Source organism: Orcinus orca, chromosome 20 (genome assembly GCF_937001465.1).
Source record: "Orcinus orca chromosome 20, mOrcOrc1.1, whole genome shotgun sequence".
In the NCBI taxonomy this organism is placed as follows: Eukaryota; Metazoa; Chordata; class Mammalia; order Artiodactyla; family Delphinidae; genus Orcinus; species Orcinus orca.
In genome coordinates this window covers 13,366,197-13,389,046 of record NC_064578.1, presented here as the reverse complement: position 1 = coordinate 13,389,046, position 22,850 = coordinate 13,366,197, and the positions used below count along the sequence as shown (strand labels likewise).

Sequence of the window (22,850 nt, the reverse complement as noted above, 5' to 3'; positions counted from 1 at the left end):
TGTTAAAGGATTAAGAAATTTAAACTCTAAACTTTATGGAAATGGGGAGAAAGAAAACATTTTTCTTTCATAGAAACATTAAATACATCTTTGATCTCATCAGAATAAAGCCTTAGGTTGCTTTGTCAATGCTTTCCTCCAAACCCTGCATATGATCTAGAAATTCCAATCTTACCTCAAGTCCATGCCTTAAGACCCTCAGAGATGACCTCGGTCCCCTACCACAGGCCACATATAGCTGTGGAGTGTCTTCATTGGCCAGGTCAGCTATCTGCACAGAGAAAGGGGAAAAAAATGTCTACTTCTGCTACTTTTCCATACCCAACCCTGATTGTTCTCAGGGCGACAAACCACTTTTTAGTTTATTAGACTTAAATATTGCTACTGGCCATGGGGGCACGGAGTGGAAAAGACCCAATGTTCCAAAAAGCAAACAGTTTGAAGCAGCAAGTTTTACCAACCAAAAAAGCTTGTTCTTTTTTTTTTTTCTTGCCATGCTGCGTGGCATGTGGGATCTTAGTTCCTTGACCAGGGATCAAACCTGTGTCCCTTGTAGTGGAAGCGTGGAGTCTTAACCACTGGACCACCAGGGAAGTCCCACGTGTATCAGTTCTTGAGTTAACAAAATATTTTTTACAATCAGTGAAATTGTTATATAACCTCAAACTGAAATCTCAGCATTTCCTTCTAACCAAAAATATAGACAATAAATTAATTATCTTTATGTGTGACTTTGTCACCAATATTAAAGTTTATAGACACCTCCAAATATCATTTCCCTTATCACTATTTCAAAATTACATTTACTAGATCCGCTGTTAGAACGCACATGACCACAGCTGCCCTATCTACTACAGACGTTCCTATGATGTACCTGACCAATTACAGGGTAACTCTGCACCTGGCTGTTTGCCACCAAATGGGGAAGCCATGTGTTCTTGTACTAGTCACCCCAGATATCGACCTGCTTTCCAGTACAAATATTTGTTGATCAACACGTGGAAAGAAGTTATTTGTATTGTACTTTTGTCAAACTGTACAATTCAAATGAAAATTCTTGACTGTAAGGCAGTGCAGCCTACTGTAACATGGATGAGCATGTGGGTTGAGTGTATATAACCTTCACACTGACTTCTTTAAAAAATTAACTCACCTATTTTAAATGCACTATCTTGTTATTTTAAGCCCATTACAGAAGCACATATACTAATTTTTCACAATTTAAAAAATAATTTGCTCTCTTGGCTATCATATGTTTATTACTATATGCATTTAAAAATATCATTCACAGAGGGGATCCAGAAGCCTCACTAGGCTAGTAAAGAGATACATGGCAAAAAATGCTTATAGCCCTGCTACAGATACCTGAACTTCCTGTTAATTTTATTCTTGACCTACAAACTATTTACACAATTATCTCCTCAAAGTCCAATGAAAGCAGAAAAAAAAAAATCAGTAAAAATCCAATTAGGAATTATTCATACTTATTTTCTATTGCCCTCAGGACTAACCGTTTCTCAAAAAGAAAGAACAAAAGCAGTTAACTTCAGAACTGCTACTTTTACCAGGAAGAGTGCCTGAATACTGACTGTGTGTCCGTGGCACAGTGAGCAAAACTCTTCCACTAAAAGTGTAATCATCTAGACAGGGTAGGGTGGTGCCTAATGGTCACTGGAACCCCAGGAATCCAGGATGCAACAGCATGGTAAAATTTCTGCTACACTTGAATGCCAGTAGTGAGAGACACAAATCCCATCTTGGGCCACCTGGGGTTCCCAAAAGGGTTCTGTTACTGACTGATCCCAGTGTCTCTGGAGTACTTTACGGAGGAAGTGAGTGTTAAAATGAGATATAGATATTCACAGACTGTTAAGTGATAAAAGGTCTACTTCAGAATACTGTAAAGGATATGAGCATATTTACATTAAAAAGAAAAGTGTAACATACAAATGCTTATAGATGCAGAGAAAATGTCTGGAAGCAATCACAGGAAGCTATTAATGGCACAGCCTCGGTGGAATAGAGGGTTGAAAAGACTGGGGATTGGACTTTTACTTTTTATCTTTTGTACAGTCTGAATTTTTATAAAACATGATTTTTATCATTAAAAAAAATTTTTTTTAAGCCCAAGGATTTATGTAATGGTTTTTAATTACCCAACTACCTTTAGGTGCTTCACCCTTATACTCTGGCAATACCACAGATATGCTGATGAACCTCTTAAACTAGACCTTAATTTAATTGGATTTAAAACTTTAAACTCATTCAGATTCAGAAACAGTTGGCTAGCACTGTTCATTATGGAGTGACTGGAAAGATCCTCACCTGGCAAAACAAAATGGGAGAGAGGCTGTCCAACTCATCAACCAGCACAAGGTTTTTGAGTGGTCTTGGCTGAAAAAAGAATGTATCTCCTTCTTCCAGAGGCATGGCAGATGAAAACTCAGGTTCTTCATCATCATCTCCAAGATGTGCAATTTGATACAAGTAACTAGGGAGAAGCAAAGACTTCAGTTAAAATATTTTCTGTCTGATGTACAACATGATAAATATAATTAACACTGCTATATGTTATACATGAAAGTTGTCGAGAGTAAATCCTAAGAGTACTCAACACAAGGGAAAAAATTTTTTTCCCTACTTCTTCAATGTTGTACCAAATGAGATGAACTGTGATAATCATTTCATAATGTATGTAAGCCAAATCATTATGCTGCAACACCTTAAACTTATACAGTGCTATATGTCAATTATATCTCAATAAAACTGGAAGGAAGAAAGCAAATAGCATTTAAAAAATATTTTCTGTCTGAAGATGTTTGCCATCAACATAATTCTCATAAATCACTTTAATATTGAGTCAGCATCTATAGTTTGAGATCTCTGCTTATCTGACTGGGGTTTTCTATTTCTTTAAAAAGAGGGATAAAGAAATTAAGACTACTGAATTCAAACTGGTGGCAGGACCTTAGCATCACAGTGGTTAGAGTACTGGACTTGGGCTTCCCTGGTGGCGCAGTGGTTGAGAGTCCGCCTGCCAATGCAGGGGACACGGGTTCGTGCCCCGGTCCGGGAAGATCCCACATGCCGCGGAGTGGCTGGGCCCGTGAGCCATGGCTGCTGAGCCTGCGCGTCCGGAGCCTGTGCTCCGCAATGGGAGAGGCCACAACAGTGAGAGTCCCGCGTACAGCAAAAAAAAAACAACAAAAAGAGTACTGGACTTCCACTAGAGTGCCTGGGTCTGAATCCTAGCTCTGCTGCTTAACTAGCTGCATATTATTACTTAATCTCTCTTTGCCTCAGTTGCCTCATTTATAAAATTGAATAGTACCTTCCTAAAGAATTCAATGAGTACTTAGAACATTGCATCACACCTAGTAAGCATAGTTTTTGTCAAATAAAATGAAGTATGGATAAATGAAACCCAAAGAAAATCTATAACCACTTCTTATTTTAACCAGTCACCAGGCCAAATCTAACAAAAAACAAGAATTGGTTATTTCACAAAAGTATGCAGATACTGTATTATTATTCCTGAAACAAAACATAAACATATCCAGAGATAATAAGCAACAAAATCATCTTGCCCTTCTCCTGTCTGTCCTCTGGGGCTCTGTAAACTGATTCAAAGAAAAACCACAAAAAATAAAAATAAAAAAGGGAAAGCAATTTGGGAGTAGATAACCTGTAACAATATACCATCATAAACTGAGTGTGCAATGAGCACACTTTTGGGAAGCAGCTCAATTAAAATAAAATCACACTGCTGGTCATATTTATTCTTTAAGTCATATACCAAACCTTCAATACAAAGCCCTTTGAACAATCCAGTGTAGTTTTTTAGGAGCAAGATAAAATGATTACATCGGGGTCTGAAATACATAAGACACTCAATAAATGTTAGCCAAATAAATCTCAGCATATAACCCTTCCGGTAAACTCATCAGATTCTATGCTAAATTATGAAAAAGCAAACAGGGTTATTATCCTTGAATGATTTACAAACACACTGAAAAGAAAGAAAAAGTTAAATAATACAAATTTCTTATTCAGGCAAGATGCCCATATACAGATGATAAAGATCACCCGTCAAAGACACTTTCACAGATAACCAAGAGGATGCTGGGTTCACTACCTCCATCACAAGAAAGGTTGCTTCGGCTGAATCTCGATAAAACAGTTTCTGTGATTATAATGTGCTTCAGAGCAGGAACTTTGGAACCAGGTGGTCTGGCTTTGAGTTAGATTTAGTTGTGTGATCAAATTTCTTGAATTCTCTTGTGACCCCAGTGCCCTTACTATAAATGGGTTAACAGCACTGTCTTACAGGGAATGTTATGCATCAATATTTGTAAAGTACTTAGAACACAGTAAATGCTATATTAAGTAACTGATTGATAAATAAGTTTGCTTTATGAGTTAACACCCATAGCACGTTTCTGATGCCCCAAATCTCCACTCTATGTCTTCCAGATTTCAGGTGCAACAGTAATGGATAATTTCTCACAAGTTCAAACCCGTCTCACTCTAACAAGCATCCCACCTGTGCACTGTAGTCTTTCTATTCTCTGCCCTCAGAACATCTATCCCGTTGGGAGCTGCCTGAGCAACAGGATGTACAGGGGACTTCATGCCCCCAGGGGTAACCTTCAACCCAAGAGGGAGAGGAACTGGTGCTGTTAACCCCCAGGTGGGCAATTTTCAAAGGCATTCTGCATGCTTCTCAGCAGGTCTTGACAGAAGCCAGTTTCCAATGACCACAGCAGGAACCTCAGTAATGGGCCCTTAATACTGGCTTTTCCTCTTTTCCCTATCTCTCCCCACTGATCCCTCACTCTTGCTTCCTGCAATTACCTCCCAATAATCTAGCCTTGTCTCGCGCTCTGCTTACAGGGGAGCCCAAACTGAAACAATGTAAGAAAAACGTTTAGAACAGTGCCTGTTACATACAGACAAGTGCTCAACAAATGTACACTATGATTCTTTAGAACAAAAGGAATCACTGTCTGTATTATTTCTAAAAAGACTTTTAGAAGACTTAACAATTAGAATGTGTAAATCCCAGCAAACACACTATCCGCACAAGGTAATGAGCAAGAACAGAATACCTTATATGTCTGCAGCTACTGACTCCACCCACAGCCTTATCAAGACAGGTTATTATCTAAGTTTTTAATGTCTGCCAATCGGCTAGGTGAAAAAACAAACAAAGTGGTTTTCTTTTTCTTTTTTTTGGCCACACCTTGAGGCACGTGGAACTTCCCAGACCAGGGATCAAACCCAAGTCCCCTGCAGTGGAAGGCAGAGTCTTAACCACTGGACCAGCAGGGAAGCCCAACACCTTGTTTTCATTGGCATTCCTTCAATTATGAATTAGCTTGAAAATCTTTTTACATATTACACTTATAGACCACTAGTATTTCTTTTACTATGAAAGGCATGCTCAAATCCTGCACCCATTTTTCTATTGACTGAACTGCTCATTTTTACTCAATGATTTTTAAGAGCTTATTAACTCTCCCTTTTGCATGTAATGAAAAGAAAAAAGATTTCACACACCATTTGTGGGAATGTAAACTGATGTCATCTTTTGAAGTACAATTTGGCATTCCCTATCAAAATTCTATCCCGCATATAGAAATTTAAACTATGGCTTTATTCAGCTAACATGCAAAGATACACCTACAACGTTCACTATAACACTGTTGGTTTTTTTTTTTTTTTTGATAGGTAAGAAGTGGATTTATTTAGACAGAAACACACTCCACAGACAGAGTGTGGGCCATCTCAGAAGGTGAGAGAACCTATAGCACTGTTTATAATACCAGAAGTACAAACACCCTAAATATCCATCAAGAGGGGGTAGAGCCATAAAATATTATGTAGCCATTAAAAATGTCTTCTCTAGGGCTTCCCTGGTGGTGCCGTGGTTGAGAGTCCGCCTGCCGATGCAGGGCACGCAGGTTCGTGCGCCGGTCCGGGAGGATCCCACATGACACAGAGTGGCTGGGCAATGTATGAGTCTTACTGGGATCTGATCCGAACAAATCAACTTATGAAATATTGAGACAATATAGAAATTTGAATACTGACTGGCTATTTCATTATCTTAAGAAATCACTGAGCTTCCCTGGTGGCGCAGTGGTTAAGAATCTGCCTGCCAATGCAGGGAACACGGGTTCGAGCCCTGGTCCAGGAAGATCCCACATGCTGCGGACCAACTGAGCCCGTGCGCCACAACTACTGAGCCTGCACTCTGGAGCCCGCGAGCCACAACTACTGAGGCCGCGTGCCACAACCACTGAAGCCTGCACGCCTAGAGCCTGTGCTCCGCAACAAGAGAAGCCACCGCGATGAGAAGCCTGCGCACCACAACAAAGAGTAGCCCCTGCTCGCCGCAACTAGAGAAAGCCCGTACGCATCAACGAAGACCCAATGCAGCCAAAAATTAATTAATTAATTAATTTTTTAAAAATTTAATATTATTGGGGCAAGGTATAAATAAAACAAGACTGGCCATGGGTTGGCCTTTGTGGAAGCTGAGTGATGGGCACACGTAAGTTGACTAATTATACTATTCTCTCTTGTTATGTGCCCGTTAGAATATTTCCATAATAAAAAACAAAATAATTTTAAGTGAAAAATACAGACTTATTGACATGGAAAGATTTTTAGGATATACTGCGTATTTGAAATAGTACACTAATAGTTTTTTGTAGACTGATGCAGTTCTCTAAAATAAAACTACATATAAATACAAGAAAGTAAAAACACTGTAAGCAGATACAATGTTAAAAAGTAACTATTCTGGAATACTAGGATTATGGGTGATTTTCATTATTTATTTGCTCTTTTATTCATTTTCCAAAACTTTCTTCATTATCAGAGTAAAATAACAAAAATGGGAGTAATCCACATTTACTAAATGCTTACAACAAAAAGTACTTATTAGTGTTTGGCATTTGTATGAAACACCCACAAAAACCCTCATACATTAGAAATGTAAAATGGTGCAGCAGCCATAAAAAAGTTTAGCAGTTCCACAAGAAGTTAAAAAGAATTACAGTATGACCCAGAAATTCCACTCTTGGGTACATACCCAAAATAATTTAAAACAAAGACTAAAACAGATATGTGCACACCAATGTCCAATGCTGCATTATTCACAATACCAAAAAGGTGGAAAGAACCCAAGTGTCCATTAACAGGTAAATAAACAAAATGTGGTACATACATACATACAATGCATTATTATTCAGAAATAAAAAGAATAAAGTGCTGATACATGCTACTACATATGAACTCTGAAAATATTATCCTAAGTAAAATGAGCCAGACAGAATAAGCACAAATGTTGTATGATTCCACTTAGGTTACCAGACGCTGGAGGAAAGGGGACTGGGGAGTTATTCCATAATGCGTACAGAGCTTCTGTCTGGAGTGATAAAAAAGTTTGGAAAAATGGCAGTAATGGTTATACAACACTGTAAATGTAATTAATGCCACCAAATTGAACATTTAAAAATGGTTAAAATGGGAAATTTTGTTATATATATTTTGCCACAAAAAAGTGGGGGAGAGAAAAGGTGCTAACAAAAAACAAATGTTAAAGAACTGTACGGGGCTTCCCTGGTGGCGCAGTGGTTGAGAGTCCGCCTGCTGATGCAGGGGATGCGGGTTTGTGCCCCGGTCCGGGAGGATCCCACATGCTGCGGAGCGGCTGGGCCCGTGGGCCATGGCCGCTGAGCCTGCACGTCCGGAGCCTGTGCTCCGCGGTGGAAGAGGCCACAGCGGTGAGAGGCCCGTGTACCGCAAAAAAAACAAAAAACAAAAAACAAAAACAAAAAAAGATCTGTACGTATCGGTAAAGAAAAATATTTATTACTTACTACTGTATAAAAAAAGCAGGTTACGAAACAATTTATAGTGCATAGTTGCAATTCCGTAGAAACATTTAAATATATACACACACAGGAAGGCTACACAAAAAATATGTTATCTTTGGGTGGAAGGATTACAGGAGACATACTTGCTTACACGAACTTTCCTAACTTTTCTACAATGAAAATTCCTTGCTAAAAAAACTAAAAAATTAGAAATGGATGAAAATGTCATAATAACAGGCTAAATGAAAAATGCATCAAAACAGGTATATAAACTGGGAAAAGGAGTAATAAAATGACAGCTGGAATAAAGTCAATGAAGAAGAGTAAAAGGCAAGTTAAAGAAAGGGAGAACTGGAGACAAGGCAAAATTGGAATAGAATTGCAGAATTCTAGACAACACCTTCATTTTCATTACGAAGAAATAGCATTAGGTAAGTGAGCTGCACACACTTTACCACATACTGGCAAAACCTGAACTTAGAAAGCAAGACCATGGCGGCTTATCTCATAAGCAATTTGGAGTCTTCAATACTGGTCTTAAATTCAAGGCTAGGGTTCAGACTTAAGCCATTTGTCAATGAAAAGCCATCAGAGACTGTAACACGGGATGGGGAAATTTCATCAGGGTTGTGTCTTGTATGCTTAATGAGATGACTCTATAAAGGCCGAATTTACAGGAAAGACAATGAACTGCAATAAGCAAACTAGGGAACTAGTTCAGACTAACACCAAAAAAAAAGGGATACAGAAGTAAAAACAACTTGGCATTCAACTGAAAGTTGTAGAGGACAGCAAAATCGAGACTTTACACTCAAGCTGCTGGAACTGCCCCATCAGACATTAACAGAAATACTGAGAATGGCAATAGCCAAGACATGGAAACCAACTAAATGTCCATTGACAGAAAAATGGTTAAAGAAGATATGGTACATATATACAATGGAATATTACTCCGCCATTAAAAGGAATGAAACTGTGCCATTTGCAGGGATGTGGATAGACCCAGAAACTGTCATACAGAGTGAAGTCAGAAAGAGAAAAATATCGCATAATATCACTTATATGTGGAATCTAGAAAAATGAAACAGATGAACTTATTTGTACAGCAGAAATAGAGACACAAACGTAGAGAATGGACATATGGATACTGGGGGGGAAGGGAGGCAGGATGAACTGGGGGATTGGGATTGACATATATACACTACTATGTATAAAATAGATAATTAATGAGAACCTGTAGAGCACAGGGAACTCTACTCAGTGCTCTGTGGTGACCTAAATGGGAAGGAAATCCAAAAAAGAGGGGATATATGTATATGTATAGCTAATTAACTTTGCTGTACAGCAGAAACTAACACAACATTGTAAAGCAACTATACTCCAATAAAAACTTTAAAAAAAAAGAACAAAATAATGCCATTTGCAGCAACATGGATGCAACTAGAGATTATCATACTAAGTGAAGTCAGTGAGAAGGAGAAAGACAAATACCATACGACATCACTTACATGTGGAGTCTAAAATATTACACAAATGAACCTATCTATGAAACAGAAACAGAATCATAGACATAAGAGAACAGACTGGTGGTTGCCAAGGGGGAGGGGTTGGGGGAGGGATGGATTAGGAGGTTGGGGTTAGCAGATATAGGCTTTTATATATAGAATGGATAAACAAGGGCCTACTGCATAGCACACAGAACTATATTCAACACCCTATGATAAACCATAATGGAAAAGAATATTAAAAAAAAGAATGTAAAAAAAATAGTGAGGTTGGAAGGGTTGGTGATGTGGCTGGGAAGCTATGGGTTCTGATGAGCTTCAACTTCAGATTTATACAAGTGAAGTGTCTGTGGAACATATATTTAATACTAAGTAGTTCAATAAATATTTATTCATTGAAATATCCAGCAAAAAGCTTAGAAGAGATCACTTTTAAAGCTGTTTTTTTGCAGCTACCCACAGGTATTGATTGAAGCCACTAAAGTAGAGGAAGTCACCAAGAGAAAGATATAAAAGGGGAAAGAGAGCAAAACTTGTTCTGAAGAAACTAAAACATTCTTGGGAAAAGCTCCACAGCCTTGAAACTACATCTCCCTTCTGCCAACTTTTATAGTAACCAGGGTGAAATCGAGTAATAAAAGGATTACTCACTGGTTTCCAAATTCTGATGCTACGAAAAGGAAGCCTGTTTTAAGCACACACATGGCAGCAGCAACAGGCACAGTATCAAAATACTTGAGCCGGATCTCGGTAACCTGGAGTGGAAAGAGAAAAAGATACTAGTGCATAGGCAAGTGAAGCCACGCCATGGAAAACAGCCCAGTATTATAAGATAGTGTAATAAACAAAGTAGCAAATAAAATACCATCCTTCATTTCCAAACCAGGGGTCAGCAAACTACAACCCTCAGGCTAGTCACACAGTTTACACAGTACTTACGGCTGCTTTTGTGCCACAATGGCAGAGCTAAGTATTTGAGACAGGGACCACATGGCCCACAAAAGCCAAAAATGTTCACTACCTGGCCTTTACAAAAAAAAACTTGCCACCTCCTGAGCTCTTGTAACAGGTATCTAAGAAATCGCCCAGTGTTCAGCACTCCTCCATGGGATGAAAAAAGTAACAGATCATGTATATTACCAGTTTTCAGTAGACATGGAGAGCTTTCTCTTGTTATTCACTAGAAACGGCATTACCCATTCTCACATTATATGGCATCAGACCAAAACTCTGTTAACCAGAGGGAGAAAACCTACATTCATGTACCAGTTCCAAACTTTAAAAGCTTTAACACCTTAGGCAACCACTTTTTAAGGCATTCTGTTTCCATTTTTTTAACTTGTAAATTATCCTTTCTATCTCAGAGAGTAGTTGTAATGAACAAATGGTTTATAAAACCACTCTGTAAACCTTAAATGCACATATCAGTTTTTAAAATAAGGTTACTTAATTAAAATTAGGATGAAACTTTAGAAAGTTTCATTAACTAGACTAACCACAACAAATAGGTTTTTTCATTTTTTTCCCTCACTCCATGGTCTACTTACCATATCTTCATCTGTCTCCAAAGTGATCTTAAAGATATCTCCCTGCTCAGTTTGGGCCAAAAAGAAGAACATTGACTTCGTCTTATGGGTGGCAGAGCAGACAAAAATCATTCCTCTTTCAGGGTCATCCAGGTCATTCTAGCAAAGTCAAATACACAACCAACATCTTGGAAATGAGTACTCCTTTTCTGGAATTCAACACTTTACCAAAAAGGATCATACGGGCCATCCAAGGCCTAGAGGCATCTGGAGCCTCTCCATGCAAGCTTTGACCCAGAGCAGCCTGCCGGTCACAGGACTAAAACACAATAACCAAAAATTCTTGTCTACTATAAATACATAATAAAGCTTACGTTTAAAAAAAAAAAAAAGCCACAATTCCACTCTACAGCCTAATCAGATCAATAAGGCAAGAACTATCTCCAGAGAAAAATGTCAGAGAAGAGACATGAAATTTAAAGAATCATCATTTCAGGCTGTGAATAAAAGACTGTTACATGTTCATGACAATACCATCCAAAGCATCATCATCAGCCCTTATTTCCAAAGGGCATTCCCCCTTGGCTGGACTTTGGTTTTCTTTTTTAATGTTTCCAACATTTTGTATTTCTCTCAGAGTAAGTTCAAGGGCAAAACATGTTTTATACTTCTTTGCAGCCCCAAAGCCAAGTACAGCACCTGGCAGTCAGGTCAACTAAACGGATCAACTAAACTGATCAACTAAGCGGAATCACTTATCACTCCTTACCAAGAATTTAACTTGCTAATCTTACCAGATATTCTAAAATTGATGGAATCTTACTCAGATACCATGTACTAGATAAACTAAGTCCTAAAAGATTTAACCTCAGCACCTATAAATTAATATTAAGAAGATAATCTGCGGTGAGAGGAGAAATTGAGGAAGCAGACATCAAATAAGATTACCCATGTGCTGTTGATAACTGCTGAAGCTGGGTACACAGAAGTTCACTATATACACAATCATCCCTTGATATCTGCAGGGGATTGGTTCAAGGAGCCGCCAGATACCAAAATCCACGGATGCTCAAATCCCTTATATAAAATGGGGCAGTACAAGGAATAGTCAGCCCTCCATATCCATGCATGAGAACCCTGCAGATATGGAGGCCCAACTGTATGCTTAATGGTTTCCACAGTAAACTTAAAATTAAAAGCAATAAAGCACCATTTTCAACCACCAGTGTAGTAACTGATTGAGAGGAAAACCACTGTGTGAAAAGATTTAGGGGAAAAGAGTATTTACACAGTCTCAAAGTTCACTAGTTTCCACACCAATTACAAAAAGGAAAAGGTACCTTTACAACAAAGAGAAGTAGTATGTGATCAATTTAGCATAACCAATAATGAATCAAATCAGCATTATGTGCCCGTAATGAGAAATATATATCAGCACCTAAGTAATAATTCTATTAAAAATATAACATGGATGTTATCATGAGGAAAAAGACTATGGGACAAACTACAAGAAAATTAACCCAAACTCTTAAAAAAAATGTCAGTATCATAAAAAAACAAAAACAAAGGTGAGAGGAAATATTCTAAATTAAAGGAGACTAAAGGTAGATATAAGGGATCTTGGGAATACAATGAGAGAACTGTACGAAAGATAACTGTATTACTCAAAATGGTAAATTTCTTGGGCACAATACTGATAGTGTAGGAAAATTTCTTCCTTCTTAGGAGCTACATCTTAGGAAATTCTTGCAGTGTCATACAACCTATCTTCAAATGGTTTTGCCTAAAAAAATTTGTAGAAACATAAGAAAGAAAAGGCAAAAGTAGCAAAGCAGTATTAATTGGGGAATCTAAGTGAAAGGTATACAGGAATTCACCATTTCTCCTTTTAGATTTTTCTGTATGTTGGAATGGGGTGGGGTAGGAGAGAATGAAACACAATTTATCTCCAATGAATACACCTGGATTCTTCAAACTAGAAACTTTCAGGAATTTCAAATTGATAATCTCCATAGGTTCTTCGAGAATGAAAACTGTGTTGGTTTTTTTTTAACTGAAGTACAATTGACTTACAGTATTATGCTAGTTTCAGGTGTACAACATAGAATTGTGTTGACTTTTGACTCCCTTTCTTAAAGATTTTGTTTTGCTTTTGTTAAGGTATTTTACTGGCTTTATTAAAAACATTTACAAAGAAACTAAAACTTGATTAATAGATAAATTAAGAGACCACACTGTAATTACAAAAATTAAGTTCATTTCACAAACACAAATATATTTTCTCTTATGGCAAACAAAGACCTTACCCGTCTCCTGGGAATTGGACAGCGGATATCTGGTTGGTCACCAAAGTTCTTATAGGTGATGTAGTTTTCAGAGCAAATCAGCACTCCACTTGGACCATCTGACCCCCCCGGAACTGTCAAGAGAAAATGAAACTCAGCAGTGATTTGACATAACCATGAATTACAATTTAGCCTTCAATTCCTTCCCTCCTTCAGCACAACTTGAAGGTACAGTGTGCCTGAAGGTGATAAACATTCAATGTTTCTTTTCCATGATAGTTATGCTAGACAAGGATAGGGCACCATTTGGGGAATCTCAGCCTGTCCAGATCTCTGATAATGCATCTTAATGTTTAGCTCCAAGCCCAGAACTCAGTTCTTACGTTCGGACCTATAATCCAACTGCCTACTGGACACTCTCACATGGATATTCCATAGCAGCTTAAAAATGAACGTATTCATAAACAAGTGCAGAGTTCCTTCCCAAACCACCTCCTGGGTTCTCCACCTTAAAGAACACTGTCATCGACCAACAGACCAAACCAAAAACAAGAATGTCATCCTTCAATTCTCCCCTCTCCCATAGCCCTATTGATTCTACCTCCTTAGCAGTCCTCATGCTGCGAATCTCTCTTGGTTTAGTGAAACAGCTTCCTGACAAATCTCCTGGCTTATTATCTTCCATTCCATTACCAAAATGAAAGCATGTGATCTTTTAAAAACGTTCACCTTTAAACATGTCATTATTTTCCTGCTTAAAAATCCCTCAGGGCTTCCCTGGTGGCGCAGTGGTTGAGAGTCCGCCTGCCGATGCAGGGGACACGGGTTCGTGCCCCGGTCCGGGAAGATCCCACATGACACGGAGCGGCTGGGCCCCTGAGCCATGGCCGCTGAGCCTGCGCATCCGGAGCCTGTGCTCCGCAACAGGAGAGGCCACAACAGTGAGAGAGGCCTGCGTAATGCAAAAAAAAAAAAAAAAAAAAAAAACAATCCCTCAGTAGCTACCTCCCACCTCTACCCCATCCCTTTACCTCCAATGATCCAATCACAATGAGCTTTCAGTTCTTTCAATGAACCATGTTTTTTCCTGCATTTCGTCTTTTGTGCATTCTGTTCCATTTGGCCATAACAGAAACTCCTCCTCAACCCCTGTTACACTTAGCTAACTCCTAACTAGTCCTCAGTTCTCAGCTGAGAGCACTTCTTCTGAAACCTTTCTCTGACGCATTGCCTTCCTTCCCTAGGTTAGGGACCCCTCCTCCATGCTGTCATACCATCTGGCACACTCTGGCAATTTTTTTGCTACTATCATATATTCACCACTACACTCAATCTTGCATAAAAGGAGACACTACATCTAATTTTTCATCACTGCAGTCCCAGAGCCCAGTAGACTGATTTTGCAGATACTGATTGTAGAGGCTCAGTAAAAATTTGTTTTAATGAATGAAACCCTCATAAATGAGTACAATAATACATTTCAGCAAGGAATTAAATACAATCTATTTTCTAAAATTCTTCTGCTTAATATATAAGAAGTCTCTTCCTAAGATTTAATGCTCAAAGACAAGCACTGTTTTGTATCTTTCTTCTCTAAAATCCTCCCCCAACAACTGACATATTTCACTTTAGACATTAATTCAAGTGCAAATGACTTGAAATTGAAAGGACTGGATCACTGTCTTACTCAAGCCTGATGAAATTTAGATTACCACAAATACAGTTGCCCTCTTTTAGTCTTTTAATATGAATTAAACTAACACTGATTCTTCATAGTGAACATCTTTGAGCTCCTACAAAAATCATACTTTGCTCCAGTGCATCTAAAACACTGTTGATCTGATTTGCTAAAATTTAAGGTTTTTGCACCCATAGTCACAAGTATAACCAGCCTGCAAATTTTTCTTATTACTATCCTTCTCTATTTTTGGTACTGAAGTTATATTAGACTCATAAAGTGGTACAACAGTTTTTATTCTTTTTTCTAACCTCTGGAGAAATTTAAGGTCCCTGAAAATTCTGGACCTTAAATCTTCTGAGAAAAAGAAACTTTGGATTATTGCTCCAATTTCTTTAACAAATGCTGGTCTATTCAGGTTCTTAATTTCTTCTTGGATCAATTTTGGTAACAGTTACATTTGTCTTTTCACAAAGCCAGGTTTTGATTTTTGTAATGAGTGAAAGATTGACTACAGTCAAGACACCAGAGCAACCAACAGTAATCAATATTCTAAGCTGACTGCTCTCTTTTCTTCCCTGCCCCCATTAGAGGATAAGAGTTAACCACCACATGAATTTCTAACCTTGCCAAAACACAGACAAGGCACTCAGGTTTACTACAAATGGATTATAGTTTCCAAATCATATTAAGCAAACAGTGCTAAGTTTGAACATAAAATGGACTAAGCAAAATGGTACAGAGCAGCTCTAAGAGAAAAGTACCTGTAATAAGGAAGTTTCCATGTTCCTCCAAAGGTTCACTGTATTTTCGGACCACATGATTTAAACCAAGGTCTAACTCATAGAAAGTAAGTGTCTGCTGGGTATTAGCCGCTGCTTCCCCAGTTGGATCATTGTCTGCTTCCTATAGAATAACAGTGGCACAAAGACTAATCAGTACCATAAAATCAAACTTTTAAAACTGGAAAGTAAAAAAGAGTGGATACATGCGTATGTATAACTGACTCACTTTGCTGTACACCTGAAACTAACACAACATTGTAAATCAATTATACTCCAATAAAAATTATTTAAACAAACAAACATAGCTGGAAAGGGCATCAGGATTCCTCCATTTCACAAACAAGGAAGCAGAGGTCCACAGATGCCAAATGGTTTGCCAAAGTTCACACTAAGTAATGGCAGAGTGAAAGCAAGAGCCCAGGTCTTCTATTTCTGAGACCAGGGTTAGCTCTACTAGAAAATACTGCCTTCCTCTCAAGCAAAAGAATGGTATGCCCCATCTTTCACTATCTCCCAGTGAAAAAATATCCCAAATACACTTTCACCTCCTTTTTCAGGGAGCTTTTCCCAATAAATACCCTGTTTCCACAGGGAGACTATTCAAATCAGGTAAATTCTGAAACACTCCAAAGTATTTCAGAAAGGTATTTGGAATAGAAAAAAAAAAAAATTGTGAGCAAGTAAGATATAAGAAATGCACAATGAAGAAAACAATCTCAGGGAAGCACCAAAGTGAGTGGAAGAAACCCAAAGGAGGGAGACGGGGAGAAGGGAGGGGAAGGAAAAGGTGGGTAGAGAGATTGAGACCCCCCCCACCATCACCTCATAATCCATTTCCAGACAAGCAAACATTGGATTTTCAAATCCCACATCTACTCCGACCACATGATACACTAAAGTGTTCGCTTTGTGGGCCTCCAGTGGAGATGAAATGGTAAGCCGGGCTGCAGCATCTCTGTTCAAGATATACACCAATTTCTGTTTCTCAATGGCGCCTGTTGAAGGAGACAAAACATAGAAAAACTCCAGATAATGAAACCAGAGGCTACAGAACAGCTAGATTCACATCACAATTATTTTCTGAAAGATCGTTAATAGCCAGTACTAACTCTACAAGCATATGCATGCTTTAGGATTTTGCTAAAATAGACAAGAGCATAATTTTACCCCCCTCCTTCCTAATAGGGATCTTAATATCCCACTAACTCTTCAAAAATTTTTATGACAAACTAAACAATAATTCATAGAATTGCCAGCTTTATTCTCTGCATTAGATCTAATGATTTTGTGACTGGTCAAAGAAGGTTGCCCTCTGGAAGCCTGATCAGATACACAGAATTTTCTTCAAGATATTTATCAGAGAAGAGACATGAATGTGAATCATCACTTCAGGCTGATGAAAGCAACCATATTCATTGTCTAATAATGTAAAATCTTACAGTGTAGCCTTTTTGCTACACTTAAAGAAATGGAAAAACACCCATTTCCAACTAGATAAGAAGTAGAAAAGGTGTGTTAAAACTTCTCCCATTGTTTTAAAAGGAAAAGCAACTTTAAACATCCAAAATGATCCAAACTTTACCCAGCTGAGTGATTTCTTGGCACACTATCAAGATCACAGCACTATTATCCTGAACTGAGCTTCTTTAAGAGTCAAAAAGTCAAGAGTAAGTCACTCACTAATCATAACAGCTCGCCCTTTGGGATCCACAGCTAAGAACTGGCCAGGAACAATGCGGCGGCATCCACTCTTGCCAAAGGTTTCTTGGTGAATTTTCTCAAACATATTCTTAGATGGCTGGTATTCCAGAATAACAATCCGACCTGAGTCACTACCAACCACAATGTAGTCTTTTGTGCCACCTGTCAACCTAAAGGCCATGAGTGACCGGATGACACCAAATACTTCCACAGTTAGTAGAGTGTGTACTTTGCCGGTGTTGGGGTCAGGGCGAAGCAGCTCCAAGATCTTTCCCCGGGAAACAACAATTTCCTGTTGTTTGGTTCCTGAAAAACACGAAAAGTAAAGATCATGAACAATCAGAACTAGTAACCTGAATGGATCAAAATTCCACTAAAGGGACTTCCCTGGTGGTCCAGTGGTAAAGAATGTGCCTTACAACACAGGGGACACGAGTTCGATCCCCGGTCAGGGAACTAAGATCCCACACGCTGCAGGGCAACTAAGCCCGCACGCCACAACTACTGAGCTTGCGCGCCTCAACTAGAGAGGCTGCATGCCGCAAGCTACAGAGCCCACGTGCTCTGGAGCCTGTGCACCACAACTACAGAGCCTACGCGCCCTGAAGCCCCCACACCACAACCAGAGAGAAGCTCATGGGCCACAACGAAAGATCCTGCCTGCCGCAACTAAGACCTGCCACAGCCAAAAAAATAAATAAATTTTTTTTAAAAAAAGCCAAAAAAGATAAATGTAACCGAGCTGGGGGCTTAGTATTTTAAGTTAATTTGTTCTACTTTAAAAGGTACTTTTCCTGGGCTTCCCTGGTGACGCTGTGGTTAAGAATCTGCCTGCCAATGCAGTGCAGGGGACACAGGTTTGAGCCCTTGTCTGGGAAGATCCCACAGGCCACGGAGCAACTAAGCCCGTGCGCCACAACTACTGACCCTGCACTCTAGAGCCCACAAGCCACAAGTACTGAGCCCGTGAGCCACAACTACTGAAGCCTACACGCCTAGAGCCCATGCTTCACAACAAGAAAAGCCACCACAATGAGAAGCCCGCGCACCGCTATGAAGAGTAGCCCCTGCTCACCGCAACTAGAGAAAGCCCGCACACAGCAACGAAGACCCAAATGCAGCCAAAAATAAATAAATAAAATAAATTCAAAGGCAAAAAAAAAAAGGTACTTTTCCCAGAATTTAAAACATCTAACAAAAGTGGTATCAAAGAAGAACTTTTCAAAAATGGTCACACAAGTTATTTTTAAACTTCCTTTTTATTTTTCTGAGATTTGCCATCAATCTGCGTAATTCAGAGTTGTCTACAAACGATATTAACATATAATGTTTTGGGGACTTCCCTGGTGGTGCAGTGGTCAAGCATCTGCCTGCCAATGCAAGGGACACAGGTTCAAGCCCTGGTCCCAGAAGATCCCACATGCCACGGAGCAACTAAGCCCGTGCACCACAACTACTGAGCCTGCGCTCTAGAGCCTGAGCCTCAGCTACTGAGCCCACGTGCCACAACTACTGAAGCCCACGCGCCTAGAGCTCATGCTCCGCAACAAGAGAAGCCACCGCAATGAGAAGCCCGCGCACCACAACGAAAAGTAGCCCCCGCTCGCCGCAACTAGAGAAAGCCCACGCGCAGCAACGAAGACCCAATGCAGCCAAATATAAATAATTTAAAAACAAAACAAAAAAAACATATAATGTTTTGCTTCGTAAAATTAAAAATTACCAAAGGCTCTTTCTAGCCCATCTTTATGGCTATTGTTCTAAAAAATCATATTAACTTTTTGGGCTGTTAGCTGTAATCTCTCAAAGACCTTTTAAAGCTACCACCTAATATATGCTGTTTATTTCTAAACTGACTCCTAAAAGGCTCACTTGCTTTTATAACTGCAATCAACACCTCCAAATACGTAACAGTCAACCTATCCCCATTTCTCCCTGCTATGTAATTCCACCCAGATGAGTTGTCATCACCTTTAAACTAAATGTTTAAAATACCCAAGTTCCTCCTTCCCCAAACACACTCTCTGGTCTCAAGTAACCTGCTATCAACGTTACTGTCATATTCTCTGCCCCCCAGGTTGCAAACTCATATTTTCTCTTTCCTTCTATCCTCACTGCCCTAATACAGATCCTCACTATCTAATGCCTAAATGGCTTCCTATCCTGTCTGATATGCCACTCCTACCCACCTCAATCCATTCTCATTTGCTCAATGCCATCACTTATCAGGCCACCTTATTTTCCAAAGGTCCTTTGGAAGATCAAGTACTCCAAAGTGCTTTAGAAACTGTAAAGCCTCACATAAATTACAATTTCTCTAATGATTAAAAGATATTTTTCATAATTTGTTTTAGAAAAGAGGTTTGAGATTGAAAAAGCAATTTGAAGCATAAAACTAGTAATATTAAAAATGTTAGGAATTCCCTGGCAGTCAATTGGTTAGTACTCTGCACTTCCACTACAGGGGGCACAGGTTCAATCCCTGATCAGGGAACTAAGACCCCACAAGCTGCGTCATGTGGACAAAAAAATTTTTTTTAAATGTTAAGCTCAGAAAAATAATAATAGAAAAACTTACCAGAGAAGTTGCCATGAATGGCAAAGCTGATGCCAGTGGCTCGCTGCAAGGTCAAGTTGTACAGGAACATGGTAGCAGTAACACTGAGCCACCCACAACTCCACAATCCAGGCCTTGGTTATACCAAGTCAAAGCAAGCTAAGAGTACATAAAAACAGAAAAATATCAGCTGTGCAACTGTTCTTTTAACAGACATTTCTGTATGGGAACTTCTGGCTGAAGACAGCAGAACCAGGAGAGTAAGGCCTATTGAGGAACAACATACTTATAATTAAGAGTGCCTTCTACATACCAGGCACTATGCTACTATACACTCTGTTTCAACCTCACAAGAAACCTATGAAGTACTCAATATTACACTAATTTTACAGATAAGAAAACTGAGCTAAGAAATTAAATTGTCTGCCTGAGGTCACGTAACAAGTAGTAGTATCGCTAGGAGCTGGGATCTGTACCATTAAACCAACACTGTCTATTTGACTTTGTCACAGAAACTAAGTAGGTCTACATTTACTTGTATTTGAATAGGCTCTACTTTCACATGGTTCAGAATTCAAAAGCACAGCAAAAAGCTGACTCCATCCATTCCCTAGCCATCCAGTTTTCCTCCCTGGAGGAATCAATTTCACCAAGTTATATTGTGTCCTTCCAGATATTTTCTGTATGTACAAAGAAAAATATATATTAATACTGTCTATTATCCCTTTTTAACTAAAAGTTGGGTACTGTATATCATACACTCACATCATAGTGCAACTGATTTTTTATCACTTTACCTATCTTTTGAGATAGCAACAAACAAAAGGCTTTCTCATTTTTATTTTACAACTACATAGTATTCCATTGAAAGAGTATATCACAATTCATTTAGCCAACACCCTACTGACGAACATTCAGTTTCTTCCCAATCTCTTGCTATTATGAACACTGCTGCAAAGAAAATCTTTCATATATAGGCCATTCATATGTGCATGACTGTATCTCTAAACTGAACTGTCACTTCAGGAGCAAGCCTCCCCAAAGGAGTATACAGTCACAGAAAAGGATTCTTCTCATCAGACAGAACTGAAGACTGCAAACTGATGCACTTCTACCATAAAAGAATTACCAAAACTACACCTATACACAGTTAGTGCTGGAAAATAAACTGAGCTATTTTTCCTCAATTACAAAAAGAAGGGATCTTGAGAAATTCAAAGTGGTCACTGTGTAATTAATGTACGAGTTTGGTTTTGTTAAATGAGAAAAGAAAATTATGAGCAAATGTCCTTATAAATAATAATCATTTGGGGGCTGGGCAAGAGCAGGGTGCCTAAGAGAGGAAAAGATCCTGTAGTCTGGAAACAGGTCCTGAGAGATATACATTCTCCTACTTGAAACCAAGGAACATCAAGGAAACCAAGGAATGTTCTTCTAGGATCACAGGGAAAAAAAGAAAAAGTCTTGAGATGGAACAAGAAGGGAGTGAGAAATGACCTACAAGAAGAAAAATAGAAAAAACATACAGACACAGAGACATAGATACACACACACCCAGAAGGGCTTAGACATTGGGAAATTTCCAGGGAAAGTTGTGCTCAGCTTAAAGTCTGGGTAAAAAATAGGTAGAGAATGTGTTAAAGTTGCTCTCTGAAAAGTAGTGAATGTGATTCTCAGACATGATTTATTCTGTTGCATCTTGCTCTTATTATAAAATTTCAAACATAATTTCAAATCTCCAGTTATCAACAACAAAATTTACAATGAAACCCCTACCATGTTGTCAATGTGATCCGTGTTGCAGGACTGATTACGTTAAAAATAAAGAATTTTTTAGAAAACAACAGAGGAAACCACAGGCCACTTCTGAAACCTGGAAAAGCTTTACAACGTACGCTATCCATTACTATCTTTGGAATTCATTTTCCCCAAACCTAGTTGGATCCAGGTTCCCCAAGTATTGTTATCTTGGGTAATGGAGGAAGTTGCAATCTGGAAGCAGACCAGCCAAGAACAATATACCAGGAACCAGTAACGGCCAAAACTTGGTAAATTTTGATTTCCCCCACTTCTATCTCCTGCCGGTGAATACTAGGAAATGAGCCTGTGATTGCTCCCTCCACCCCTTCTCCATGTGCCAAAAGAACATCACCGCATGAGGATCAGAGAAGGAAACAAGTCGCCCAAATGCCAAAATACAAATACAAAAGTCTTGACTTCAAAGGCTGTTTCCATTATTTACACTTTTAACACCCTCGGTCTTTCCACCCTCCCGTGTGTCGTTTACTTTCTCCAGAAGAAGACGTCCCTCCTGCTTGCTCCTTCTCACACCTCCCCCAGCGCCTAAAAGGTACACAGTTTCTACAAAGCTTATTTTGAGCCAGGCCTGGTTCCCACACTGTGAACGGAAACGGGAGACGATTCCCTAAAGCCGCCCCAAGCATTCCCTTTCCCGTACCTCTCGGGCCTAAGCTGCCTCAGAAACCTCTGCCACAGGCTCGGCCCACCCTCCTACAAGGCCGCTATCCGCGTCCCCGGTCTCGGGGAGGTCGGGGAGCTGTTTCTTTACCCTGCAGCCAGGAGGATGGCGTAGATATCCGACAGATCCTCAGTTTCCTTCAAGCCTTAAACAACCACCAACGCCAAGCCGCCGGCGTCCGCCATTAGCTCCTGAGACAGGGACCTTCCGGTTGGCGCGCGACGGAAAAAGGTCCCCAACCGGCGCCTGAAGAATGTATATATAATTTTTTTTTTTACTGCTTCTGTCTTGCTTCCACACAGCATTGAAAATTATTTAAATATACTTTATGACCGTCACTTTTTCCAGGAGAATAGGAAATGAATTGACCTTTTAAAGTAGACTTAAAAAAAACCCCAAAAATCTACAAATTCATTGGGCACTGCTGTGGGCAGCCCCAAAGACGTGG

At 39.3% G+C, this 22,850-nt stretch overlaps 1 protein-coding gene and 2 non-coding genes across 4 annotated transcripts in view; all 3 read right to left on the bottom strand.

The window, feature by feature from the left end:
• SF3B3 (splicing factor 3b subunit 3) overlaps positions 1 to 22,641 on the bottom strand; it is a 73,909-nt gene extending 51,268 nt beyond the window's left edge. Inside the window, exons 1-10 of one of the 2 annotated variants that reach the window (XM_004273248.4) lie at positions 22,493 to 22,641; positions 19,945 to 20,082; positions 17,346 to 17,672; positions 16,488 to 16,660; positions 15,645 to 15,786; positions 13,224 to 13,336; positions 10,939 to 11,076; positions 10,043 to 10,146; positions 2,326 to 2,491; positions 176 to 271 (exon numbers count right to left, since the gene is read on the bottom strand). In XM_004273248.4, coding sequence (XP_004273296.1) covers positions 176 to 271; positions 2,326 to 2,491; positions 10,043 to 10,146; positions 10,939 to 11,076; positions 13,224 to 13,336; positions 15,645 to 15,786; positions 16,488 to 16,660; positions 17,346 to 17,672; positions 19,945 to 20,014 — 1,329 coding nt within the window. In that variant the 5' untranslated portion in view covers positions 20,015 to 20,082; positions 22,493 to 22,641. Of the gene's footprint in view, positions 1 to 175; positions 272 to 2,325; positions 2,492 to 10,042; positions 10,147 to 10,938; positions 11,077 to 13,223; positions 13,337 to 15,644; positions 15,787 to 16,487; positions 16,661 to 17,345; positions 17,673 to 19,944; positions 20,083 to 22,381 lie in introns of both variants that reach the window. The other variant, XM_033434642.2, reaches the window with a different exon arrangement.
• Positions 11,327 to 11,417, bottom strand: LOC117202652 (small nucleolar RNA SNORD111). Its single transcript, XR_004485130.1, has one exon. It is a non-coding gene; the product is annotated as a small nucleolar RNA SNORD111 (small nucleolar RNA).
• On the bottom strand, positions 16,982 to 17,061 carry LOC117202653 (small nucleolar RNA SNORD111). Its single transcript, XR_004485131.1, has one exon. It is a non-coding gene; the product is annotated as a small nucleolar RNA SNORD111 (small nucleolar RNA).
• Positions 22,642 to 22,850: the final 209 nt, after the last annotated feature.